General features: G+C 45.7%; 1 protein-coding gene across 1 annotated transcript in view; it reads left to right on the top strand.

Moving 5' to 3' along the window:
- The window catches only part of LOC141727877 (uncharacterized), a 52,395-nt gene extending 33,834 nt beyond the window's left edge, over positions 1-18,561 (top strand). The window contains exon 3 of the mRNA XM_074534162.1: positions 17,722-18,561. Within this exon, the coding sequence (XP_074390263.1) occupies positions 17,722-18,561 (840 nt within the window). The remainder of the gene's footprint in view (positions 1-17,721) is intronic.
- Positions 18,562-21,518: the final 2,957 nt, after the last annotated feature.

The following is a 21,518-nucleotide window of genomic DNA, read 5'->3' as shown; positions in this document are numbered from 1 at the left end:
ACAGGCAAAACTCAGCTTACAAGTTAGAGTGCAAGTCTTTAATTTGCCATTTTTGCAGCAGGTACAAACAACTTTTCAACATATTTGCAAAAAAATCTCTTAGTTCTTGCTATACCTATCCAGAACCTTACTCTCTCATCGTTTTAGTTTGATTTGAGATCCAAGCTTGATATTTTTCTGGACAGTAAGAACCGGCTGCAAATACAGACTACAAGTGTGAATCTATACTGCAGGAACTGAGCTGTAGCTTAGAATTAAAGGCAAGAAGTGATGCCATGGTAAATGTGAACGTTTAGTGCTGGCATAGGAGCCTTCTGCAATGCTCCACCAACCCATGGTTCACATTGCTACAAACTCCCTTTCTGGTGTTACAAAGACTGTTGAAGAGCTGACTGTAAGTAAAAAAATAGCCAGAATGATAATTTTTGTTAATATGGCAAACAATGACTATGTAATAATTCAGAGCTCATAGAAGGCAGTATTCAGATTTCCACGTAGTACATGCTGGCAGTTTTAATTTGAAATCAACGTGTTTACCCAAATCAAGTTATCCATAGGAATTAATTTGCTCTATGATCTACCTAAAAATGCCTCATTGTCTGTGAAGTTTAGTAGAAATTTGCAAAGTCAACAGTCCACAGATTTACATTTCCTGTTTAGTGGCTATTCTGCAGGAAAGCTTTTACAGACTAATCAGTTTGGATGTAATTAAAATGCCAGTACATTTCATCTAGCCATTTTGGTATTAGAACAAAACCATATGACTGCACAGCCTTTTAAAAAATATTTTCAAATAAATTTTCAAAACAACAGTCTGAGTAGGACTCAGAATATAAAATCTACCAAACTTCAACTCCATTGGAAGATTTCCTTGTCACCCTGTGAATCAACTCTACATCCAGAAGATTAAAAGTCCCCATTATGGTGGTTTTGGTATGGTTAGGAATTGGGGAAGGGCCTTCTTCCTTCTCAGCTCCATGCTGCAGTGCCTTTGGGATGTGGCCTGCTGGCCGTTGTTTGTGCAGCCCTGGTGTTTCTCCATGAGGCAGAAAGTGCAATTGCATTTCCAGCCCAGAGCCCGTGAGGAGTGGGGCGTGCAGAGCTGTGCCAGACCCAGACCAGCAGCTGTGCCCCCAGAGGGTTTTGGTTTCTGCCCAGGGCAGCTGGTGCATCTCTGCTGTGAGTGCCTCCCCTTCCAGGTGCCCATGGACAGCAGGTGCAGGGTTCTGCACGGGGCATGGAACAGAGTGGGGATGTCTGCTGGCAACAGAGTGCAGCGGAGAGCAAACAGTCCAGGATGGTCCTGGAGTGTGTGACAGAGAACTCCTGACTCAGCTGTGACTGAGCCAGTGAGGGAAGGCACTGCTGGGCCTGCTGTTTGTGAGGAGAGAAGGGCTGCTGGGTGACAGGAGGGCTGGAGGCGGCCTTGGGCTCAGGGATCACAAAGTGCTTGTGTTTGATTCCCAGAGAAGGAACGAGAGATGTTGGGGAAGTGTTGACCTGCAGCACATTGTGAATTTGTTAAGCTTTACCAGGCAGTGCTTAGTCGTACCTTCCCTCACACCAGTGGTTAATGTGTGCAAGTGGATGTCTTAGCCTTGAGAATAAAGACAGTGGGCCTACTGAGGAGGTAGCTGCAATGCATTCAAGGAGAAGAAGGCTCTTAACCATAGGAGAATTTGAGGAACGGGATGTTCACCACATGACCACCAGAGACCCTCAAGAGACCCCTACTCTAAATGTCAGTAATTTTGGGGAAGTGATTTAAACATGTCAAATACTTTGTGAGATGTTGGGAATTTAGCTGCTAGAGAATGGAAAATTACAAAGCTGTGGCTAATTCCAAGTCCGGCACCTGCAAGATAGTGTGTCCTTGTGGCCTAGCTGTAGTAGGATAACAAACAGTGAAAGAGACATGAGAAAAGAGAGATGTAACCCCTAAGGAATGAGGAAGAGTTCATGGCATAGTTTAACCAATAGATTGCTTGGCTTACAGAATATTCATAAGCTTATTGTTTGCTGTATAAGTGTCTGATGCTCTCTTCAATAAACGGAACTTGTTGATGACTCATATTGAGTGTCCGAGTCTCCCCTCACCGACAAATGGCTCGACCCCGACAAAGGCCTCATTCTGCAACAGTGAGAATGTTTAGCCTGTGAGTTTGAGCAAAGTAATGAGTAAAAGTAATGAAAGTAATGTCTTAGTTCCATGGATACTAACACGTGGGTGTGCATGGTTTAGGGAAGTGATTCCTCACACACCCAGCACTGAAATAAAGTAATGCCTCTTTTCTCACACTGAGCTGGCAGTGTGGATCGGGCCCTGCTCGGTAACTTTCATTTTGGTCATTCCTATTGAAGCATAAAGAATGGTTGAACTGAAATCTTTTCCAGCTGTTTCCCTTTGGTTTACCTGTTTGAGGGTTAAAATTGTGTGCTGCAGGTGTCCTGGGTGTGTGCAGAGCAGTGCAGCCCCAGAAACCCCTTGGCTTGCCCACAGGTTGTCATGCCTTGTTGCCAGGTGTGCCCAGCTGTGGCAGCAGAAGGAGCCCGCAGCGCAGTGGGCACCGTGCCCTGCCCAGCCGGGGCTCTCTGGCACAGAGCAGCAGCAGCGCCAGCACCGTTCAACCCGCTCCTGCCTTGGCTTCCCCTGGCACACAGAAGCCTCTGGAAATCAGCAGTGCCAGTGGCATTCCCAGCTTGGAGCAGCTGCTGCTGGCAGGCAGATGCTGCCAGTTCGACTGCTGCCAAAGGGGAAGAAAGGCAGAGCAGAGGAAGAGATGTACATACACAGCAGCCCTGGGAACATCCAATAAACATGCAGATATATGGGGTAGGAATTACTTCAGCTGCTATGCCAATAGTGCTTTCTCTCCTGGTTCTGTACAATGCTTTGGGCCATTTTCTTGGTCTGGTTTCCTTTGCTGGTGTCCCATATGTGTGCTCAGCTGGGGTACAGGCTTGGAGCACTCTTGGAGTTCCTCTTGGATCCCTGAACAACAGGGTTTGGCCCATGAGGGGAGTTTGTGCTGCTTTGTGTCAGAGGAGAACTTCCAAGGCCATTTTGTGTTTGCTGTAGGAAAGGCTGGTTATTGCTTTGCATCAACTCACAGACTAACATGCTTTGTGATGCTTTGCTTTGTCATACTTTGCTTTGTGATATCACGGCATGGTTGTCACATCGTCGTGGTGACATCAGAAGGTTGCCTTGGTGCACGGAAGGCCTCAGTGCCAGAGCAGTCCTAGGAGTTGCTCAGATCAGGAGCATTCTCCTGATTGTGGCCTTTGTCAGCGTGTAGCTGCACACTGACAGGAGTCTTGGTTGGAGTAAACTTGAAGTACAGTGCTACAATGATTGAGCAACTCACTGCTGCAGTTTGCACCATGTATGGCACTGTTTATTCCGCCTATTTCATTACCAGCCTGGCAAGTAAGTAGAAGTTTCAACTCTATTTAGGCTAGGGTGTAACCTAACCTGGCTTTTGCATGTCTTCTTGCTCTTTCTTAGTGACTGAGTTGATTTTGAAAGAGAAAGAGCATTAGGATGCCTCTGGTTTGGTAAAGCTCCTGTCAAGAGGTTCAGCTAAAAGGGGGTGTCTGTAGCCACAGGGGCAGCATTTGCAGGGGAACCTGCAGGGCTTCCGTTCCCTCCACAGGAGAGTCTGTGGCAGCAGAGTCTGTCATTTCCTCAGTTTGCTGGGACAAGCAGGACAACTTCCAAAATGCAGACTGGGAGGCCTTCTCAGAATGCCTTCTAAAGACTTTGTAGTTCTGCCCAGAACTCAGGGAAAGCTTTTATTCTAAATTTTTTAATGAAAGGATTTGACTGTCCGTTTTGACCCTTGACTGAGTGCTAAAAGAGTGATTCCCTTTGCAGTGAAGTGCAAATGCCAAGGCAGTGAGTGTCTGCTCCTGAGCCTGGAGCTGCTGCTGTGCTGTTTCACAATAGAACTGCCACAGCTCAGGGGGATTTGAGGCAAGCTTTTCTGGGTGACTGTTTTCAGCAACTTAATGGGAATTAGTGCATGCAACTTCTTTTTTGAAAAAAGTACCTGAAAGACAAGAGAACAAAAGCTGCTTTATCTGTTGGACAGAAGAGAAGCATTGAGTGATAAAGAACAATTTGCATTTTCTTGATCATGTTTGTATTAATTTACTGACTAGACAGGCCAAAATGTAGGCACAACCAAGATTATTGTCCTGATCTCTTGCTGGCTGTGTGAAAGAACTATGTCATGCGGAGGGATGTTGATAAAGAAAAATACTCTCTGTTTGGGTTGACCTCTTCTGTGGGATTCAGCAGCCCAGGCAGTTTTCTCACAGCGCTTGTTCATTTTCCCTTGCCCACTCCAGGTCACCTGAAGCGTGTATTCAGAGGTGCTGATCCTGAGGTGAGTGAGACAGGAACATTTAATGTTCCTGGTGCTTAGGAATTGTAGAGCAAGCTGTGAGCTTGGCCTGTAGCACTAGAGTGTAGAGGGCCAGCTGGGTAGGCTGAAAGAAAATCCATTTCCATGTCTGCAGCAGCAATAACAAAGGCATCACTGGCTATTTCTTAATTTTCAATTTAAGAACTTTCAAGGAATGAAAAGCTCATTTTGCAGAGACAATGTTGCTTCTTGATAGTAGCCAGGGCATAATGTCTAATTCAGAACTATTAGCAATTCTGTTGAATTAGCCCATTTAAATTTAGTCGCAGTGACTTAGAATCCCATTGTTACCAAAGTTTCTGATTTGTCCTTAGCAGAGCTGGTTGTAGAAATAGAGCTGAATAGAATAAAGTGCTGAATAGAAATAAGGTTATAAATTATAGGTAACTTTGTGTCCCTCACACTGCTGTCTGTCCACAGATCACAGAACCAACAGCAGTCTCTCCTCTGGCTCCCTCTGCTCATGGAGAGGAGGCCGAAGAGGAGGCAGATGAGGTGGATGAGCGCCAGCCTCCAGCTGTGCTCACACCACAGCCTGAACATTCTGAGCCAGTAAGTGCCAGCTGTGTGTGCTGCTGTCTTTAGTGCAGGGCAGAGCTGCAAGTTTCTGACCAGCCAGCACTTGCTGTTGCTGGGGATGCTGAGTGCTGGAGTCCTGCCAGGGCCTGGTGATTGCCCCCAGCCTGTGACAGCTGGACAATGGGCTTTGGTCTGTCATGTTTAGGCACCAGCTTCCTGGAATTTTGATAGGGGCCAGCCTGAAGCACGAAGGCTCCCTGATCCCAGAGCAGGGAGCATGTCAAAGACACTGTGCTCAGCCTTGTTGGATACACAGGGGACACTGTGGCGTGGAGAGACCCGACCCCCTGCACAGACTGGCCAAGTTGCTGCAGGCACAAAAAAATGTTGATCTGACCACAAAAGCTCTTGGTGGTGCTTTGTCCCCACAAACTTCTTGGATGTGCTTACTTGGGAGTATTTCAGAGACACACTGGGGATGTAGAGTTGCTGCTTGAAGTCAGGGATTTTGCTGCCTTTGTTGCCAGGTTGCTCTTTTGCCCCTTCAGGCAGAGCAGCCGGTAGCAGAGCAGATAGGTGCTCTGAGTCTGCCTGTTTCTTGCTCTTTGATAAGCTGCAAGGAGATGACTGTGTTGTCCATGAAGATGTGGGGGACCATTCTTGTCTAGTGCGGCAAAAGAAACAAAGGGAGTAGTTCTGAATCTTTCTTCTGAGGCAAAAACCAGACACTGCATGTGTCTGTTGATACCTTCTATTGTGTAGTTTGCTTTGAAAATTGCATTGGAGCCTAGAATGGGAGCAAAGCTGCAAATCCTTGACTGCTGTCCTGTAATGCTAAACCCAGGATGTACACCTTGCAATGGTGCCTGCTGTATCTGAAGTGCAATGGGCACCTTTGTGGCTGGGGAGCTGCGTGGGCCCAAAGGATGCAGGGCTGGCAGCCCTGAGCAGCTGAAGATGATGCAGCATGGGGCCAGGGGGCCAAGAAGGCCAAGGGCATGGTGGCTGTGCCAGCAGCAGTGGGGCAGCAGGAGCAGGGCAGTGAGCGTGGCCTGTGCTGGGCAGCGCCGCGGCCACAGCTGGAGTGCTGTGTGCAGCTGTGGGCCCTGGGAAGCAGAAAGTCATGGAGGGGCTGCAGCGTGGGCACAGAAGGACAGGGGAGCTGGGCAAGGGGTGCAGCACAAGGCCAGGGAGGAGGGGCTGAGGGAGCTTTAGCCTGGACAATGGGGGCTCATGAGGGACCTTCAGGCAGACTTCCATAGATCCCTGCCTTAGACCCATAGAGCCAATGCTCAGCATAAGGGCTGTTTCCCTGCCAAACATCCCTTCACTGCATCCAAGTTCTTTAGACACTGGAGTGGGTAACACTGTCATATTTTGTTGGTTAATTGTTTGTTTGCTTGCTAGAAGGAGAAGCCTTGTGTAATTTCTCCTTCTCCAGGGAGCAAGGGATCTTCTTCTCAATCTTTCCTGCCCTTTTCCAGCACTGGCAGAAACACATCACTTTCAGGTTAATTACTCCCGTGTCTTTTGGCAGCCCAGGGAATCAGTGTGTGTTGTGTTTGGGAATTGAGCAGGAAATCAATGCCCTTGCATTCCAGCTGGTGCTCAGAGATTAGAGGAGCTGGAGGGGCTGGGATGCATTTCTGACTCCAGCCACTTTAGCCCCATCAGTGTGGTCGAGTCCAAGAGAAGAACTTGCCCGAGCACAGATGCACAAAGAGTGCAGTTCCCAGTGCAATGCTCTGGGTCTGGTTGCATTCCATAGGGACCCACACGCTCCAGATTCCCCAAGAGTGTGGGTTACTGAAGCAACAGGAGAGCAAGTTCAGGATGGCTGCTGATCGGGGCATTGCTACCGAGTGCTGATGTGTGTAGCAACAGAAAGGACAGTATTGATTCATGGTGACCCCCCCCGTGGGGAATAATGTGCTTTGATTCTATGATTTAGAAGGTTAAACAAATGCTTTCTTAGGCTATGCTATATTACACTTAGTACTATATTAAAACTATACTAAAGGGATACTATACTAAAAAGCTACTAAAGAAAAACTCGTGACTGTCTCCAGACAGTCACAACACAGCTTTTATCTAATTAGCTAATCAAGCTAAACAACTATCACTAAAATTCAATTAACAAATCACTTTCAGTAAACAATCACTATAACACATTCTACATGTACTAAACAAAAAGAACAGCTGTTGCCCGAATGATAAAGGACACAAAACTCGGATAAGTTTTGTGCGGCGCTTTATTGAAGGGCCCGGGGGCCTGCGGACTAGCGTCCCCAAAAACAGAACCCCAAAATTCACACATGGGTGTTTTCCTTTTATACACAAGCAATTCATAACAAAGTCTCCAAGAAACAGTGGCTCTTCGCCAAACTACGGACCCTTGTAATACATTCCCTAGTTCACGAGCAAAATCATAAATCTTCTACCTGTCCTATTGTATGCTATCCCCAAACCGGTTAGTCTTCTTACTCTCCTACCCTGGCTTAATGTTTGTTAGGTTTCTAAAGCTACTTGCCAGGGTTACACAAAACTCAATCACATAATATCAACGGCTACAAAATTATTTTTACAAACCAATTCACACAAAACTCATAACTAAACTATAATAAAACATTTTGCTAAATTTCATTTCTTTTCCAACATTTCTCTCCTTTTGAGCATCCTTCAGTCTTGCTGCAAGGATGCTCAACCAACGGTATTGACAGTAACATCTTCATAGCAAGGTGGGGGATGTTCTTCGTTCTGCCGCTCACGGGTCATCACCTTCAGCAACCGGATAGATCGCTTCTTTTCCTTTTCAATCACACCTAAAAGACATCTATATATAATCCATATAGTCACTAAAAATACCAAAAGCATTAGTACATACTGTATAACGGAAGTAATCTAGCCAGACAGGTGAAGCCCCAAAGAATCAAATACTGCTCCTATCCAATTATGCTGTGCTTCCCTTTCAATTTCCTTGGTTTTTGTTTCTACTTCTGCCAATTGGGAAATATCTTTCTCTACTTCAAGTGTAACATTTGGAATGTGTACACAGCAATGATCTACTCTCCTACTCAGGTAACCACAAACTCTATGTTCTTTTAACAGTAGCAAATCTAATGCCATTCTGTTTTGTAAGGTCATTCTTGATGTAGCTTGCAATTGCAAATTTAGATCTTTAAATCCCTTCTTAGTAGCTGCTGCCAATCTTTCTGTCTGTGCTAACAAGTTGTTGAGCATTTCCCTATTTCGATATGTTGCTATCGGAGGGAATAATGACTCTAATATCCACTCAAATTGTACTCCTGTGCCAGGTTCATGCCACTGCTCCTCTAGGGATTCTTCTCTCTTTTTGAGTCCTTTCCTTTGAATCAATCTATTCTGCTTCCAGTATGGACACAATGTGGGAACTCCTAGGGTAATTTGTGTTACTGATCTATCTAAAGATAAATGTGTGGTCCACTGTCCGTGTCCCAACACTCAGACTAGATTTCCAGGACTGTGCACTGTAGTATATCTGCAATCTATAGGTCCATCCATGGACTCTCTGCTAACTGTGTGATTATACTCCCTACACTCACATCTCCATTTTAATGCCATTTTCACCGGTACCAATCTAATTCGGTCTTCCGGTGTATCACATGTAAAAACTTCAGTACAATTCCAATCTTCTTTCTGTGGTCTGAACTCTCGGGAAGATGTAGACGTGATGATGGCCCTATAATGTGACTGATTCTTTACCCCTGACTATTGGATGCACCATTGTACTTCCCCAAGGTAACTATAGTGTTCCAAAACACTGGGTCCCCACAATGTCTTCTAACTTTTCTAGGTATCAAAATTTTGTGTGATATTCTGACAACTCATCTCATTTCGTTGGGATTTTGTTCTTATTCGTACTGTATTGCATGGCTCATCTACTAGGGTTGCAGTCAAACACCTCCTGGTATTTTGAATCTAACTAAAATGATTTGGTTTCATTTCACATTCCTCTTTAGTCATAGCCCGAATGGTCATGCACAAATCCCTCCATACTTCTACTTGTTTAGGAACTGACTGGCAGGACCATGAAACATTCTTGAATGATTCAGGCATTTTGGTTACCGGTATTATTCCCCAGGGAATTGGTTCACCTGCAGCCTGTGGTAATGGCAGACAAGCTGTTATTTTAGTCACGTTCTGCATGATCCCAAAATCTCTAATTAATCCTACCACTAGGTTTTCCTGCTCAGCATTTCGTTCTATTGTATCATTTGCCTCCCGTCTTCTCCTTCCACCGTGTCTCTGTGAGGATGACATCATTCTGTCATGCCTCCACCATGCATTCCCTATTCTAGGATTAGTGACATTCAACCACCCACAACCTTTGCCTCCCTTCTCCCACCAGCTCGTCCCGTCCTCTACTCTGTCCCAGGTCAGTTCCCTATTTTGCTTCCTCCCAGCACGATCCCTTGTCCATGGCAAAACACTCATACTCATTCTTTTGTAATCAAAACTATCCCGTATTTTGACCAAACATGTATATTCTCCCGTATCGTTTGTGGTTACCTTAGTAAGATTCAGTACCGTGTTTCCTTGTTGTTTATCCTGATCCCAACTGACTTCTGTCTTGCCTCAGCTTCTTTCAGCCCCCCGTTGCCATATTGCAATAACTTCACTGGCCTCAACTTTATGGCTGTGAAACATAACACAAGTTAATTGAACATCCATCCCTTCCATGGCTGTAACCTTTGTTTCTTTAGCCTGTACTAAAATAGACCCTTGAACGGGTACCAGTCTCATGATTACTAGCAGCAATATAATTAAGAAGGCGGCTTTGCGCGGAACATCATCCGGGTTGGAGACACTATCTGGGTTTCCCATTGGAACGGTGCCTTCTTTACCCTGGTGTAATGGATCCAAGCGTCCATCCCCTGGACCTTCACCGCCGTGTAGGTCGTCATCATCACCTGGTGGGGTCCGCTCCATGATTCCCGTAGCGGATCTGTAATCCACTTCTTGACGTACACTTGGTCCCCAGGCTGGATGTCGTGGACAGAGTTCTCCAGCGTGAGCGGTTTATTCCACTGTAACATATTTCTTAAAGAATTCAAGATTTTATTAAGTGACATAACATATTCTGCAATTGCCTGATCCCCACTCACATGTACCTCCCCTTTTAATACAGTTGCATGATATGGTTTGCCATATAGTATCTCATATGGACTTACACCTACCTTTTCCCTCGGTTTAATTCGAATCCTGAGTAGGGCCAAAGGCAAAGCCTGAGGCCAGTGCAGTTTAGCTTCCTGGCAAATCTTTTTGATTTGTCCTTTCAGAGTTTGATTCATTCTTTCCACCTGCCCACTAGACTGAGGTCTCCAGGGAGTATGCAAATTCCAGGTTATGTCTAACATCCGTGCTAATTCCTGCACTACCCCGGCTATAAAATGTGGACCCCTATCTGATGACAATCCTAAGGGTACTCCAAATCTTGGTATTATTTCTTTTAACAAGGTTTTTACCACCTCCTTAGCCTGATTAGTTCTACACGGAAAAGCTTCTGGCCACCCTGAAAACGTACATACGTACACTAACAAATATCTGTATCCCTGTGCCCTAGGCAATTCAGAAAAATCAACTTGCCAATAATCTCCTGGTTGTGGCCCAATTTGCAACTTTCCCATTTGTATTTGTCTCCTAACTACTGGATTATTTTTCAAACATACCGGGCACATTGCATTAACTCTTTTTGCCATTGTTAACATCTGATTAGAGATTATCTCATTCTTTAAAAATTTTACCAATGCTTCTGCCCCCCAATGGCATTTATTATGTTCTGATTCCAAAATAAATTTCATTATGCGAGTCGGTACCACTATTTGTCCCATCGACGTAACATACCACCCGAGCTGATTCCTCTGTGCCCCTAGCAAGTTTATTAGTTTTCCATCTTCTATTGAATATTTGGGCTCCTGATTCAGGTATGGGGTAGCTGGATTTGTTCTTACTGGTACCAATGCCATTTGAGTCCATACTTCCCGTGCCACTTGCCATGCTGTAACATCAGCAAATCGATTTCCTCTGTAAACTTCTCCTTCTGCATTCTGATGTCCTCTAACATGCATTACTGCAACTGCTTTGGGACTATGTACCGCATCCAGTAGCTGTAGCACTTCCTCCCGGTGCTTGATATTGGTTCCCTGTGAATTCAAAAGCCCCCTTTCTTTCCATAACGCCCCATGCACATGAACCACACCAAAGGCATATTTAGAATCTGTCCAGATATTAACCCTTTTGTCCTTGCTCAAGTACAGAGCTCTTCTGGGCTGAAGTTCCAGGTAACAAAGCCTTTGCTTCTATTACCTGATCCGATGTTACCACTGCATACCCAGCATAGCGAGTCCCATTCTCAACAAAACTGGATCCATCAGTGTATAGTTCCCATTCAGGGTCTTCCAATGGTTCATCCTTTAGGTCGGGTCTGCTGGCATACACTTGTTCAATTACCTCCACGCAATCGTGCACCAGTCCCCCAGCCTCCTGGTCACTGCGTAAAAACTCTGCTGGATTAACATGGTTAGTAGTCTTTATTTCAATATCATCCTGTTCTCTCAGGATAGCCTGGTATTGCAACATTCGACTTGATGATAGCCAGTGACCCCCCTTTTGCTCCAAAACAGCCATGACCATATGGGGAACAAACACTTTCATTTTTGCCCCCAAAGTCAATTTCCAGGCCTCCTGAATAAGGATTATTGTTGCTGCCACGGCTCGTAAACACGAGGGCCACCCGGAACTTACCAAATCCAGTTGTTTAGAGAAGTATCCTACTGGCCTCTTCCATGATCCCACCTTCTGGGTGAGGACCCCCAATGCCAGTTTTTGCCTCTCATTTACATATAACTGGAATTCCTTGGTCAGGTCAGGGAGTCCTAGGGCTGGGGCCTCCTTTAGTGCCTGCTTCAATTCCTGGAAGGCCTTCTTTTGTTGTGTCGTCCATTCCAACTGATGCTGCTTCAAGGCCTCATACAGTGGCTTGGCTAGGAGACCAAAGTTCATGATCCACAGTCGACACCATCCCACCATTCCTAGAAAAGATCTCAATTCCTGATGGTTACGAGGCAAAGGAATAGCACATATTGCCTCTATTCGGTTAACTCCCAAACGTCTCTGCCCTTGTGTGATCTCACAACCGAGATAAATAACACTATTTTTGATCAATTGAGCTTTTTCCTTAGAGACCTTATACCCTGCTTGGCCAAGCATATTAAGTAGTTTAATTGTTAATTCCACACACATGTCTCTTTCTTTAGTGGCCAGAAAAATGTCGTCCACGTACTGCAGGACTACATACAAGGATGGAGATATTGTTACCTGGGTTATCTTCTATTCTTCCAGCTCCTTGGCCAGTTGATTTCCAAAAATAGTGGGGCTGAGTTTAAACCCTTGTGGCAGTCTGGTCCACGTAAGCTGCCTCTTTCTCCTAGAATCAGGACTCTCCCACTCGAAGGCAAAATATTTCCTACTCTCTACTGCCAGTGGGATGCAGAAGAAAGCATCTTTAAGATCAATCACAGAGAACCATTTAAACTCCTCCGATACAGATGTTAACAATGTATAAGGATTAGCAACAACTGGATGTATGTTCTTTACTATTTCATTAATCGCTCTCAAGTCCTGTACCAAACGATATTTACCATTAGGCTTTTTCACTGGAAAAATTGGAGTATTATACTCCGATTCACATTCCTGTAATATTCCTTGAACCAAAAATTGTTTAATTAACGGGGCTACTCCTCTCTTTGCCTCAAGCTTCAAGGGGTATTGCTTTACCTTCACTGGTCGGGCCCCTTCTTTAAGTTCTACTTTTACTGGCTGGGCAGCTTTAGATTTCCTGGGGACTCCCGACTCCCACACCCAGGGTACTACAGCCTGCTCAATTTCTTCTGGAATAGGAGAGGCATCTACTTCTTTAATCACAAAAATGCTTGCTATTTGTTCCTCAGGTATCTCCAATTTCACCCTTCCCCCTTCAAATATTATTTTCACATTAAGTCGGGACAATAGGTCTCTGCCAAGAAGGGGTGTGGGGCAATTTGGCATATACAAAAATTGATGATCCAATTCTTTCCCCCCGAACCTAAGATTTAAAGGTTGTAAAAATGGTTGTTCCTCTAGCTTCCCTGTTGCCCCCACCACCTGTACAGTTGTGTCACTCAAAGGTCCTAATAATCTATTAAGTACAGAATATGTAGCTCCAGTGTCTACCATAAATTCCTGACCCTTCTCATCTATCTCTAAAACTACCCTCAGGTCTTTGTCTAGTCAGCTTTGATTCCGATAATTTCCCAAAACTAGTGCTTGAGCTGCCTCTGTTGGTCCTCCCGTAAATCTTCCCACATGAGTATTCCCAACTAACCCCATATTCTCCCCTCTAACCGGGCATTCATTTTTCCAGTGCCCCAATTGTCGGCAAAATGCACACTGGTTTGGATCTAACATCTCCGTGTTAGGTGCAAACCCAAATCCTCTCCGACCTCTCATCATCCCCCTCTGTCCACGATTAGCTCCTCCCCGACCTCGTCCCCTAATGAATTTTCCTCCTGCCCCTGTCTGTTGCATTACAGCCAAAATACTAGCTTGTTGTCTTTTTGCAGTTTCTTTTTCCCTGTTCTTGTATACCTTCCATGCTACCTCCAACATTTTATCCAAATTCCGAGTATCCTCCCCTTCCAGCCTTTGTAACTTTTTCCTAATATCCTCTTGTGATTGCCCTAAAAACAATAATGCCAATTGAAGTTTCCCTGATTGATCTTCTACATCTAAATTAGTAAACTTCCGAGCCGTGTCTTTTAACCGTTCCAAAAAGGCAGACGGAGACTCATTCTTGTCCTGCTTGACCGAATACAGCTTAGACCAATTCATAGTCTTAGGTATTCCTGTTCTAATTCCTTCCACCAACAATTCCTGATATCGTTTTACAGCCCTTATTCCTCCCGTAGAGTTTGGATCCCACCTGGGTTCCTCACTTGGCACCAATTCATCAACTGTTTCATCTAGTTGTCGCAACCTAATCTCCTCACGAGCCTTTTCTCTCATAGCTTTAATAACCATCTCTTTTTCTGTAGAATCCATTATAGTATCCAATAATACCTGTAAATCATTCCAGTCCGGATTCTGAGTTTTTATCACCATTTTAACCACCCTTGCTACCCTTTCGGGATCTTCCCGGTAACTTCCAGCCGATTGTTTCTATATTACCAAGTCCCCTGGAGAGAAAGGCACCTTTATAAGTATCCTTTCTCCCTGTGGTCCCACAGCTTCCCTTAACGGTGCAATTAACTGTGGCCCCTTCTGCCCCTTCCTTCCTTGGCGAGTCCGCTCTGCTAATGGAGTCCTTTTAATACTTTCACTCTTTTCAGTATCACTGTCACTCTCACTAGATGCCCTTTTTATAGTTATGTCAGCAGGAGGAGCAAAAGGTACATTAGGAACAACTGGACCCCTCGGAGGTGCTACAAAATAGGACAAATCTTCTTCAATCGGGGGATACAAATCACGCTCCTTTCTTTCTCTACATCCAACACACCCGCTCTCATCATTCATCTGTAAAACCAAAATACCACACTCTTTTTGCCATTCTTCTTTCTGATATAAAACGAAAAACAAATCTAAATATGCTATTTCATCTCATTTCTCATTCCTCCTTAAAAAGTGCATCAAAGATTCCATTATCTCCAATTCCAGTGTACCATTCACTGGCCATCCTACTTCCCCAATCTCATATTCAGGCCACCAACGGTTACAATAATCTATCATTTTGCTCTTATCTAACTCTTGAGAAAAGCCTTCGCCTTTCCACCTTTTCAATATACAACCTAATGGCGTATTTCCAGGTATTTTTCCATTGGCCTGCACCAAAGTTTTAAAAGTTTTAAAAGACATCATATTACAGCCTTTAATTTTTTTTTTTTTTTTTCTATTCCACCTTTAATCCCAATAAACCAATATACCTTTTCGCCGTCCTTCCTCAAGAAAAAAACAATAGGAGGCGAATTCTGGACCTGCGTACCATAGACGTCTTATGGCCGGAGCCTAGGCTTTTTCCATTAACCACCAAACCAAATCTAATTATCACCTTTTTCCAATATAAAGCGCCTTCGGGCTTACCTTCTGCAGTCGTCCGACAGGCGCGGGGGGTCGGGCACGACCCGATGACTCTTCCGAGAAGTGCTCGGCGCCGGCTTGGAGTGGATCGAGACGCGAACCGCCCCAGCAACCCTCGGAGTCCTGCCGCGGTCGCCAGAAAACTGTTGCCCGAATGATAAAGGACACAAAACTCGGATAAGTTTTGTGCGGCGCTTTATTGAAGGGCCCGGGGGCCTGCGGACTAGCGTCCCCAAAAACAGAACCCCAAAATTCACACATGGGTGTTTTCCTTTTATACACAAGCAATTCATAACAAAGTCTCCAAGAAACAGTGGCCCTTCGCAAAGTCTCCAAGAAACAGTGGCCCTTCGCCAAACTACGGACCCTTGTAATACATTCCCTAGTTCACGAGCAAAATCATAAATCTTCTACCTGTCCTATTGTATGCTATCCCCAAACCGGTTAGTCTTCTTACTCTCCTACCCTGGCTTAATGTTTATTAGGTTTCTAAAGCTACTTGCCAGGGTTACACAAAACTCAATCACATAATATCAACGGCTACAAAATTATTTTTACAAACCAATTCACACAAAACTCATAACTAAACTATAATAAAACATTTTGCTAAATTTCATTTCTTTTCCAACACAAACAAATCCCAAACATGAATAAACTGACAATCCAAGCAGTGATGTGGCAATTCCAATATTCATTGCTTCCTGCACATCTCCAGTTTAGCTGCTGGCAGGTTCCGATAAAAGGAAAGTGGAAATTTGGCCCAATACAGACTATTAAAAGGAATGGAAATCTCTGTGTAGCAGTCACAAAGGTGACAGGGATAAAGAGAAAAATGATTCTCACATTTGGTAAAGTCCCCAACCTGGGAATTCAGGACTTATTCGGAAATTTATCAACTTGAGCTGGGCTTCTTCTGGGACTTTTAGCCGCCTTGCGTTCCTCACCGTGGGGTGACTGAACCTTGTCAGTCTCACTGGTAAGATTTGCTCCATTTCCTCCAGTGATTTTAACAACTTTATAAGGAAAGACAGCAAATTATTTTCTTTACACTGGCCACTCATAAAAGCCCTTTTCCTCATCATTTCTCCCATAAAGAAATAAAATTTCTATAAGCTCCATAAGCTCCCCAGGAGGAAGGAGGGACTGTGCCCAAGTTTCCAAGAGTTCTTCCAGAGAGAACCACAACCACGTCAGTGGAGGGAGTCATGATGTTGTCAAAGGCACTTGGGGTCAGAGAACAGCACCTATACACACTGTGCAAAAATAATGTCACAGTCTGGTTATGCAAATTGTTAGAGAGATTCCTCTGCCCCAATTAAGGTGCTAACGATACCAAATGCAAAATGGATTTTCTTGAACAGTAAATGTGAGGTAGAGAGATGGAAAGAAAGAGAAGAGTGACAAGGGACAGAGACCTCCCCTGGAGCAGGGCAAGTGTGACATTGTCCCCTGTGTGTGGGGGTTTTATAGCTGAGCCAGTTTGGGTAAGGGGGGTGGTGTTCACCCCCTGAGCAGGGATTACCCCACTGTTTCAGGTTGCCATGCAAGATGTAACCAAATGCATGTTTTCAATCCCCATCTTCTTAATCTGCTATAAACATGTGGGGCAGGGTTCTTTATCTCTTCCATGACTCACCCCTGATAACGCCCTCGAGGGGAGATATCTTCTGCTAATGGGCCATTGAGTGTCACTGCAGCACTGATAAAATTCCATCATCCCATTGTGGGATGCTCCGCCCAGGGGGAGGAACCAAGCGTTCCTGCCTGGATATAAGCTGAGCTTTGCAACACCAGGAGTAGCTTGCCTGCTGGATTGCCAGAGGACAAGAGCTCCATAATCTCCACTGGACCTCCAGAGGAAGACCAGACCCTTCTACGGGATCACTGCTTGGACAGAATCACGTTGATCACTCCAACAGCCACCACCCTGACCAACAGGGTGTCAGGTTATATCCCGACTCTGTGAGTTTAAAGCAGGGTTTCTGTATCATTGCCTTGGTCTTCACTTTCTTATTAAATTGTATTCTGACGTACACTCTCCCCCAGGTTTGCCTTCAAACCAGTACAAAAGACAATGTGCGCACCCTTTGTTTTCTTCCCAGAGCAGGATTTCCCACTCCCAGATCTTGACTGGATGGAGGAGGAGGCTGCGAGGAAGACGAAGGATCCCTGGGATAACCAGGCAGGTGAGGAGGAAGTCAGTCCCTATTTCCCCGTCTCTCCTGCTCCATCTCCCAGCCCAGCACAGCCCACAGATGCAGGACAATCCCACTGCCAACACCATCCTGCCGGGGATGCACTGGTGGGATCTCCTTCCCCTTCCCTGTGGCACGGAGGCAAATCCCATCCTTTCCTTGTCCTTCCTTTCCCAGGGAAGGAACTGAGGATGGAGACCAGGGAGGAAAAATCTGAATGGCAGAACCTTGTGAAAGAGGCCGTTTTGAGTGATTCTAGTGCACAGGAATCCAACAGGGAAGAAAAACCTCAGACATCCCACATGAGGAGGGGCTCCAAACCCAGCCCAGGGTGCTCTGAGGAAGAAAGACCCTCCCTGAGCCAGGAAGGTGGACAGAGCTTCAGCCAGAGTTCCGAGCTGGTGGCCCAGGAGCAGCTTCCTGATAAGGAGAAGCCCCACAAGGGCTTGGAGTGTGGGAAGAGCTTCAGACAGAGCAGCACCCTGATCCGCCACGAACGCATCCACACTGGGGAGAGGTCCTATGAGTGTGGGGAATGTGGGAAGGGCTTCAGCCGCAGATCCGCCCTCATCACCCACCAACGCATCCACACTGGGGAGAGGCCCTACCAGTGTCCCACATGTGGGAAGAGGTTTCAGACCAGCTCCAATCTCCTCCTGCATGAGCGGATTCACAGAGAGGAGAGGCCCTTCCCCTGTCCTGACTGTGGGAAGGGCTTCAAGCAAAAGTCCCACCTCATCACCCACCGGTGCATCCACACTGGGGAGAGGCCCTACCAGTGCCCCACATGTGGGAAGAGATTTCAGAGCAGCTCCAATCTCCATCTACATGAGCAGATTCACACAGAGGAGAGGCCCTTCCGCTGCCCTGACTGTGGGAAGGGTTTCAAGCACAACTCCACCCTCATTACCCACCGGCGCATCCACACTGGGGAATGGCCCTACGAGTGTGGGGAATGTGGGAAGGGCTTCAGCTGCAGCTCCGCCCTTGTTACCCACCAACGCATCCACACTGGGGAGAGGCCCTACCAGTGTCCCACATGTGGGAAGAGGTTTCAGACCAGCTCCAATCTCCTCCTGCATGAGCGGATTCACAGAGAGGAGAGGCCCTTCCCCTGCCCTGACTGTGGGAAGGGCTTCAAGCAAAAGTCCCACCTCATCACCCACCGGTGCATCCACACTGGGGAGAGGCCCTTCGAGTGTTCCCAGTGTGGGAAGAGCTTCACCTGCAGCTCTGCCTTGAGCAGACATCAATGGAAGCACCGGTAAGAGAAGCCCTTGAGACAGAGTAAGGATCCATCCTGAACTAGGTGAAGGGTCTGGGAGAGGTGAAGGGTCTGTGGAGCTAAAGCTGAAGGAGAGGCCGCGTTCCAGAGACAGCAAGGAGACAGAGAAAGAAAAACAGAAAAACCACGAGGTCAATCTGCCCCCGACCTAAGAATTCCTCCGATAAAGAAGAATTAGTGCTAAGTGTCATGCAAGATGAATATGTATGAACTTATTGTGAAACTGTATGCATATGCATTTGGAAGGGAGATAAAAGGAGGTCTGAAATCCTCAGGGGTACGCATGCCCTTTTGGGGAGTCTTGCGTCCGGCGCGCGTCGTAATAAAGCATACCGGGCTTTACAACTTTTACAAGTTGTGACGTTTCTTCTTTTCTCCGCAAAACATTTTGGCGAGCCAAGCCAGGAGTTCTCTGTCCCCGCGGGGGCAGGGGGGATAGACGGACCTCCAAGGCGCGCCCCAGGATTTTTTTTTCCTGGTGGGGCTCCGCTTGTCTCAACTTGCCACCTGCGAGGACAGACAACGGCCCGCTGGCCTGCGGAGAAAGATAGTATGTACTATGGGGCCCCAGGGGGGAGGAAGGAGAGAAAGGGATTAAATCACCCAGAGACATCTGGGTTCATGGGTTCAGCTGATAGAGCAGCTGTATTAGAGATGGAGTTCAGCTGATAGAGCAGCTGTATTAGAGACGGGGTTCAGCTGATAGAGCAGCTGTATTAGAGCCGGGCTTCATCGTTCTGATAGAGCAGACCGCTAGCGGCTTTGGGGGTAAGCCGGTTGAACCCGTGTATGTGTGTATTGGGGATTCATAGTTCTGACAGAGCAGAACTGGTGAGCCCGTGTGTGTTTTGTTTGTGTGTGTGTGATGTCCGGACACTGTGTTGCTGTATAGTTAATGTGTGTAGCCAGTGCACTGTGTTTGTGATCGTGCAGGTGATAAGTGTATGGTGTATAAAAGAGAGTAAATCTACAGTGTCCTACAGTGCGGGGGGAGTCAGTACTCCCCGTGTTTGAAGCAGCCGAGTGAGGCCAGAGGCGCTGGCTGCAGCAGGCTGCGGGGGCAGGGAGAGAAGTGCCCCGCGGAGAAGCGAGTGGAGGAATGTCAGTGATGGTATTTATCGTGTTTAATGTAGTGATTTGTGTAGATTTGGTACATTGTAACCGTGAGTATGAGCTCAGAGAGTTCCTTTGCCTTAGATGTTTAGACTTGATCTCTAGACTGTGTGCTGTTATTTTGATTGTGGCCAAGATAAATTGATTTGAGTAAATGCCGAATTATGGTGTGCTGTGTTGTGTTGAGAAAAGTGAGCACTTTGAGAAATATGCCCTTTCCCAGTGATTTTGTGTGGTGATTTTCTTCCGCTGCATTGTAGTAATTTGATTCTCAGATTGTATAGTGGTGTTTGTGGAGATTTTAAGATTTTGTTGCAACAAGAGTAGCATTTTACATAAGAGAACTATAGTACGGTGATTTATGTTTAACTTCGATAAAGTGAGTTAAAGGAATTCCAAGAATTCTCCCCCTCATAGTAATTCAAGCCTTGGCTCTAGTGAATTTGAGATAAGGGAGGGGGGGGGGAGTGAGAGTGTGTGTCTGTGAGCATATCAGAGTTTCAGCTGTGACTAGCACAGCCTTTTTGCAAAGCAGCAAAACAAGTGTAAGTAGACACAGTGCTTAATTAGATTGTGCAAGAAGAGAACTAGAAAAGACTGATATTTTGTAAAACAGAGTTTATATAGAAGAGGTGAATGAGATGAATTAGTTAATGAGACCTATGAGATTTATGAGACTTCAGTTGGTACTGCAGTAAGTCTTTACTAGAAACAATCTGCTGTAGGGATTTAAAGTTCTCTGTAACAAACAGAATAGCCTGCCTTTGTGAGCAATTTCAGGGAGCCTTTAGTACATCAAGAAGCTAGCAAGCTGTGTGAGGTGACAGTGGCTGCGCCCTGGGCACAGGGGCAGCTCTGGCTGCCCTGTCTCCCCAGGGAACACGAGAATGGCCTGTGGGCAAAAGCTGGATGTGCAAGTATTATTGCAGTGCGGTGTTTATGAGAAACACTGGTATTGCTGTTTTGCTGTTCCAATAAGTGTCAAGGTACACGCCCCGAGTGTAAATTAAAGGTTTCTAGTCAAGCGGATTCAGAACCTAAGGTCTTAGAGCTTGTGTGTGAGAATCACATCTGATACCTGCCACCTGGAGCTGTGTGTATAAGAAGAAAACTGAGAAACTACTGTGAAGGTCTGTAAAAAAGTTCAAATGGAAGCGAGATAAGGCAAGGAGAAATAAATAATGAGAACTGACCAGAGCAAACAGGTTCCTAAATTAGCCCCTTTTGGGAGGGGCTCGCTGGGAAGAGGTTGCCAGTAAGAGCAGCTCAGAAAATAAAACGATTTATAGTGCTTCATTGCTGTTAGTACTGTTTTATAATAAGAAGATAAATGAGATATTTTTTGTATGCTGAAATATCTTTTGTTTTAAGAAATCACCCAGAATGACAAAGAGACTGTGAGATCAGACCGCTCTCTGGTCTTGGCCCTTGAAAAGGAAAACAAGGCAAAGAGAAAGCAGCATAAGATAGCAACATATGAAATCAGGCAAGGATTATCACACTGAAATGCGAAGCAATCACAGTTCGCAAAATGAGTACATATGATTTGTAAAGGCTTCCTCCCAAGGTAAGGGAAGAGGGGTAAAGGTAACCTTCCCAAAAGGGAAGAATTTTTGTCAGCACAAGAGTCATGTGTTCAGTTTTAAATAAAGCTTTAGTACCTGTAGAGAATGTTTATGTTGTAGTGTGAGGAATGAACAACTGGCCAGTCTGAGAAGGCAAACTTTTGCAAACCTTTAAAGTAACATGTGTACTATGTGTACCTAAAAGCTTCTGTACAATTCGCTCAATTTGCTAAACATTCACAAGTGAGAAAGGTTACTCTGG

Source organism: Zonotrichia albicollis, unplaced genomic scaffold, assembly GCF_047830755.1.
Source record: "Zonotrichia albicollis isolate bZonAlb1 unplaced genomic scaffold, bZonAlb1.hap1 Scaffold_257, whole genome shotgun sequence".
NCBI classification, from domain to species: domain Eukaryota; kingdom Metazoa; phylum Chordata; class Aves; order Passeriformes; family Passerellidae; genus Zonotrichia; species Zonotrichia albicollis.
Note: the sequence above shows the minus strand (reverse complement) of the source record. Positions and strands in the feature narration are given on the sequence as shown.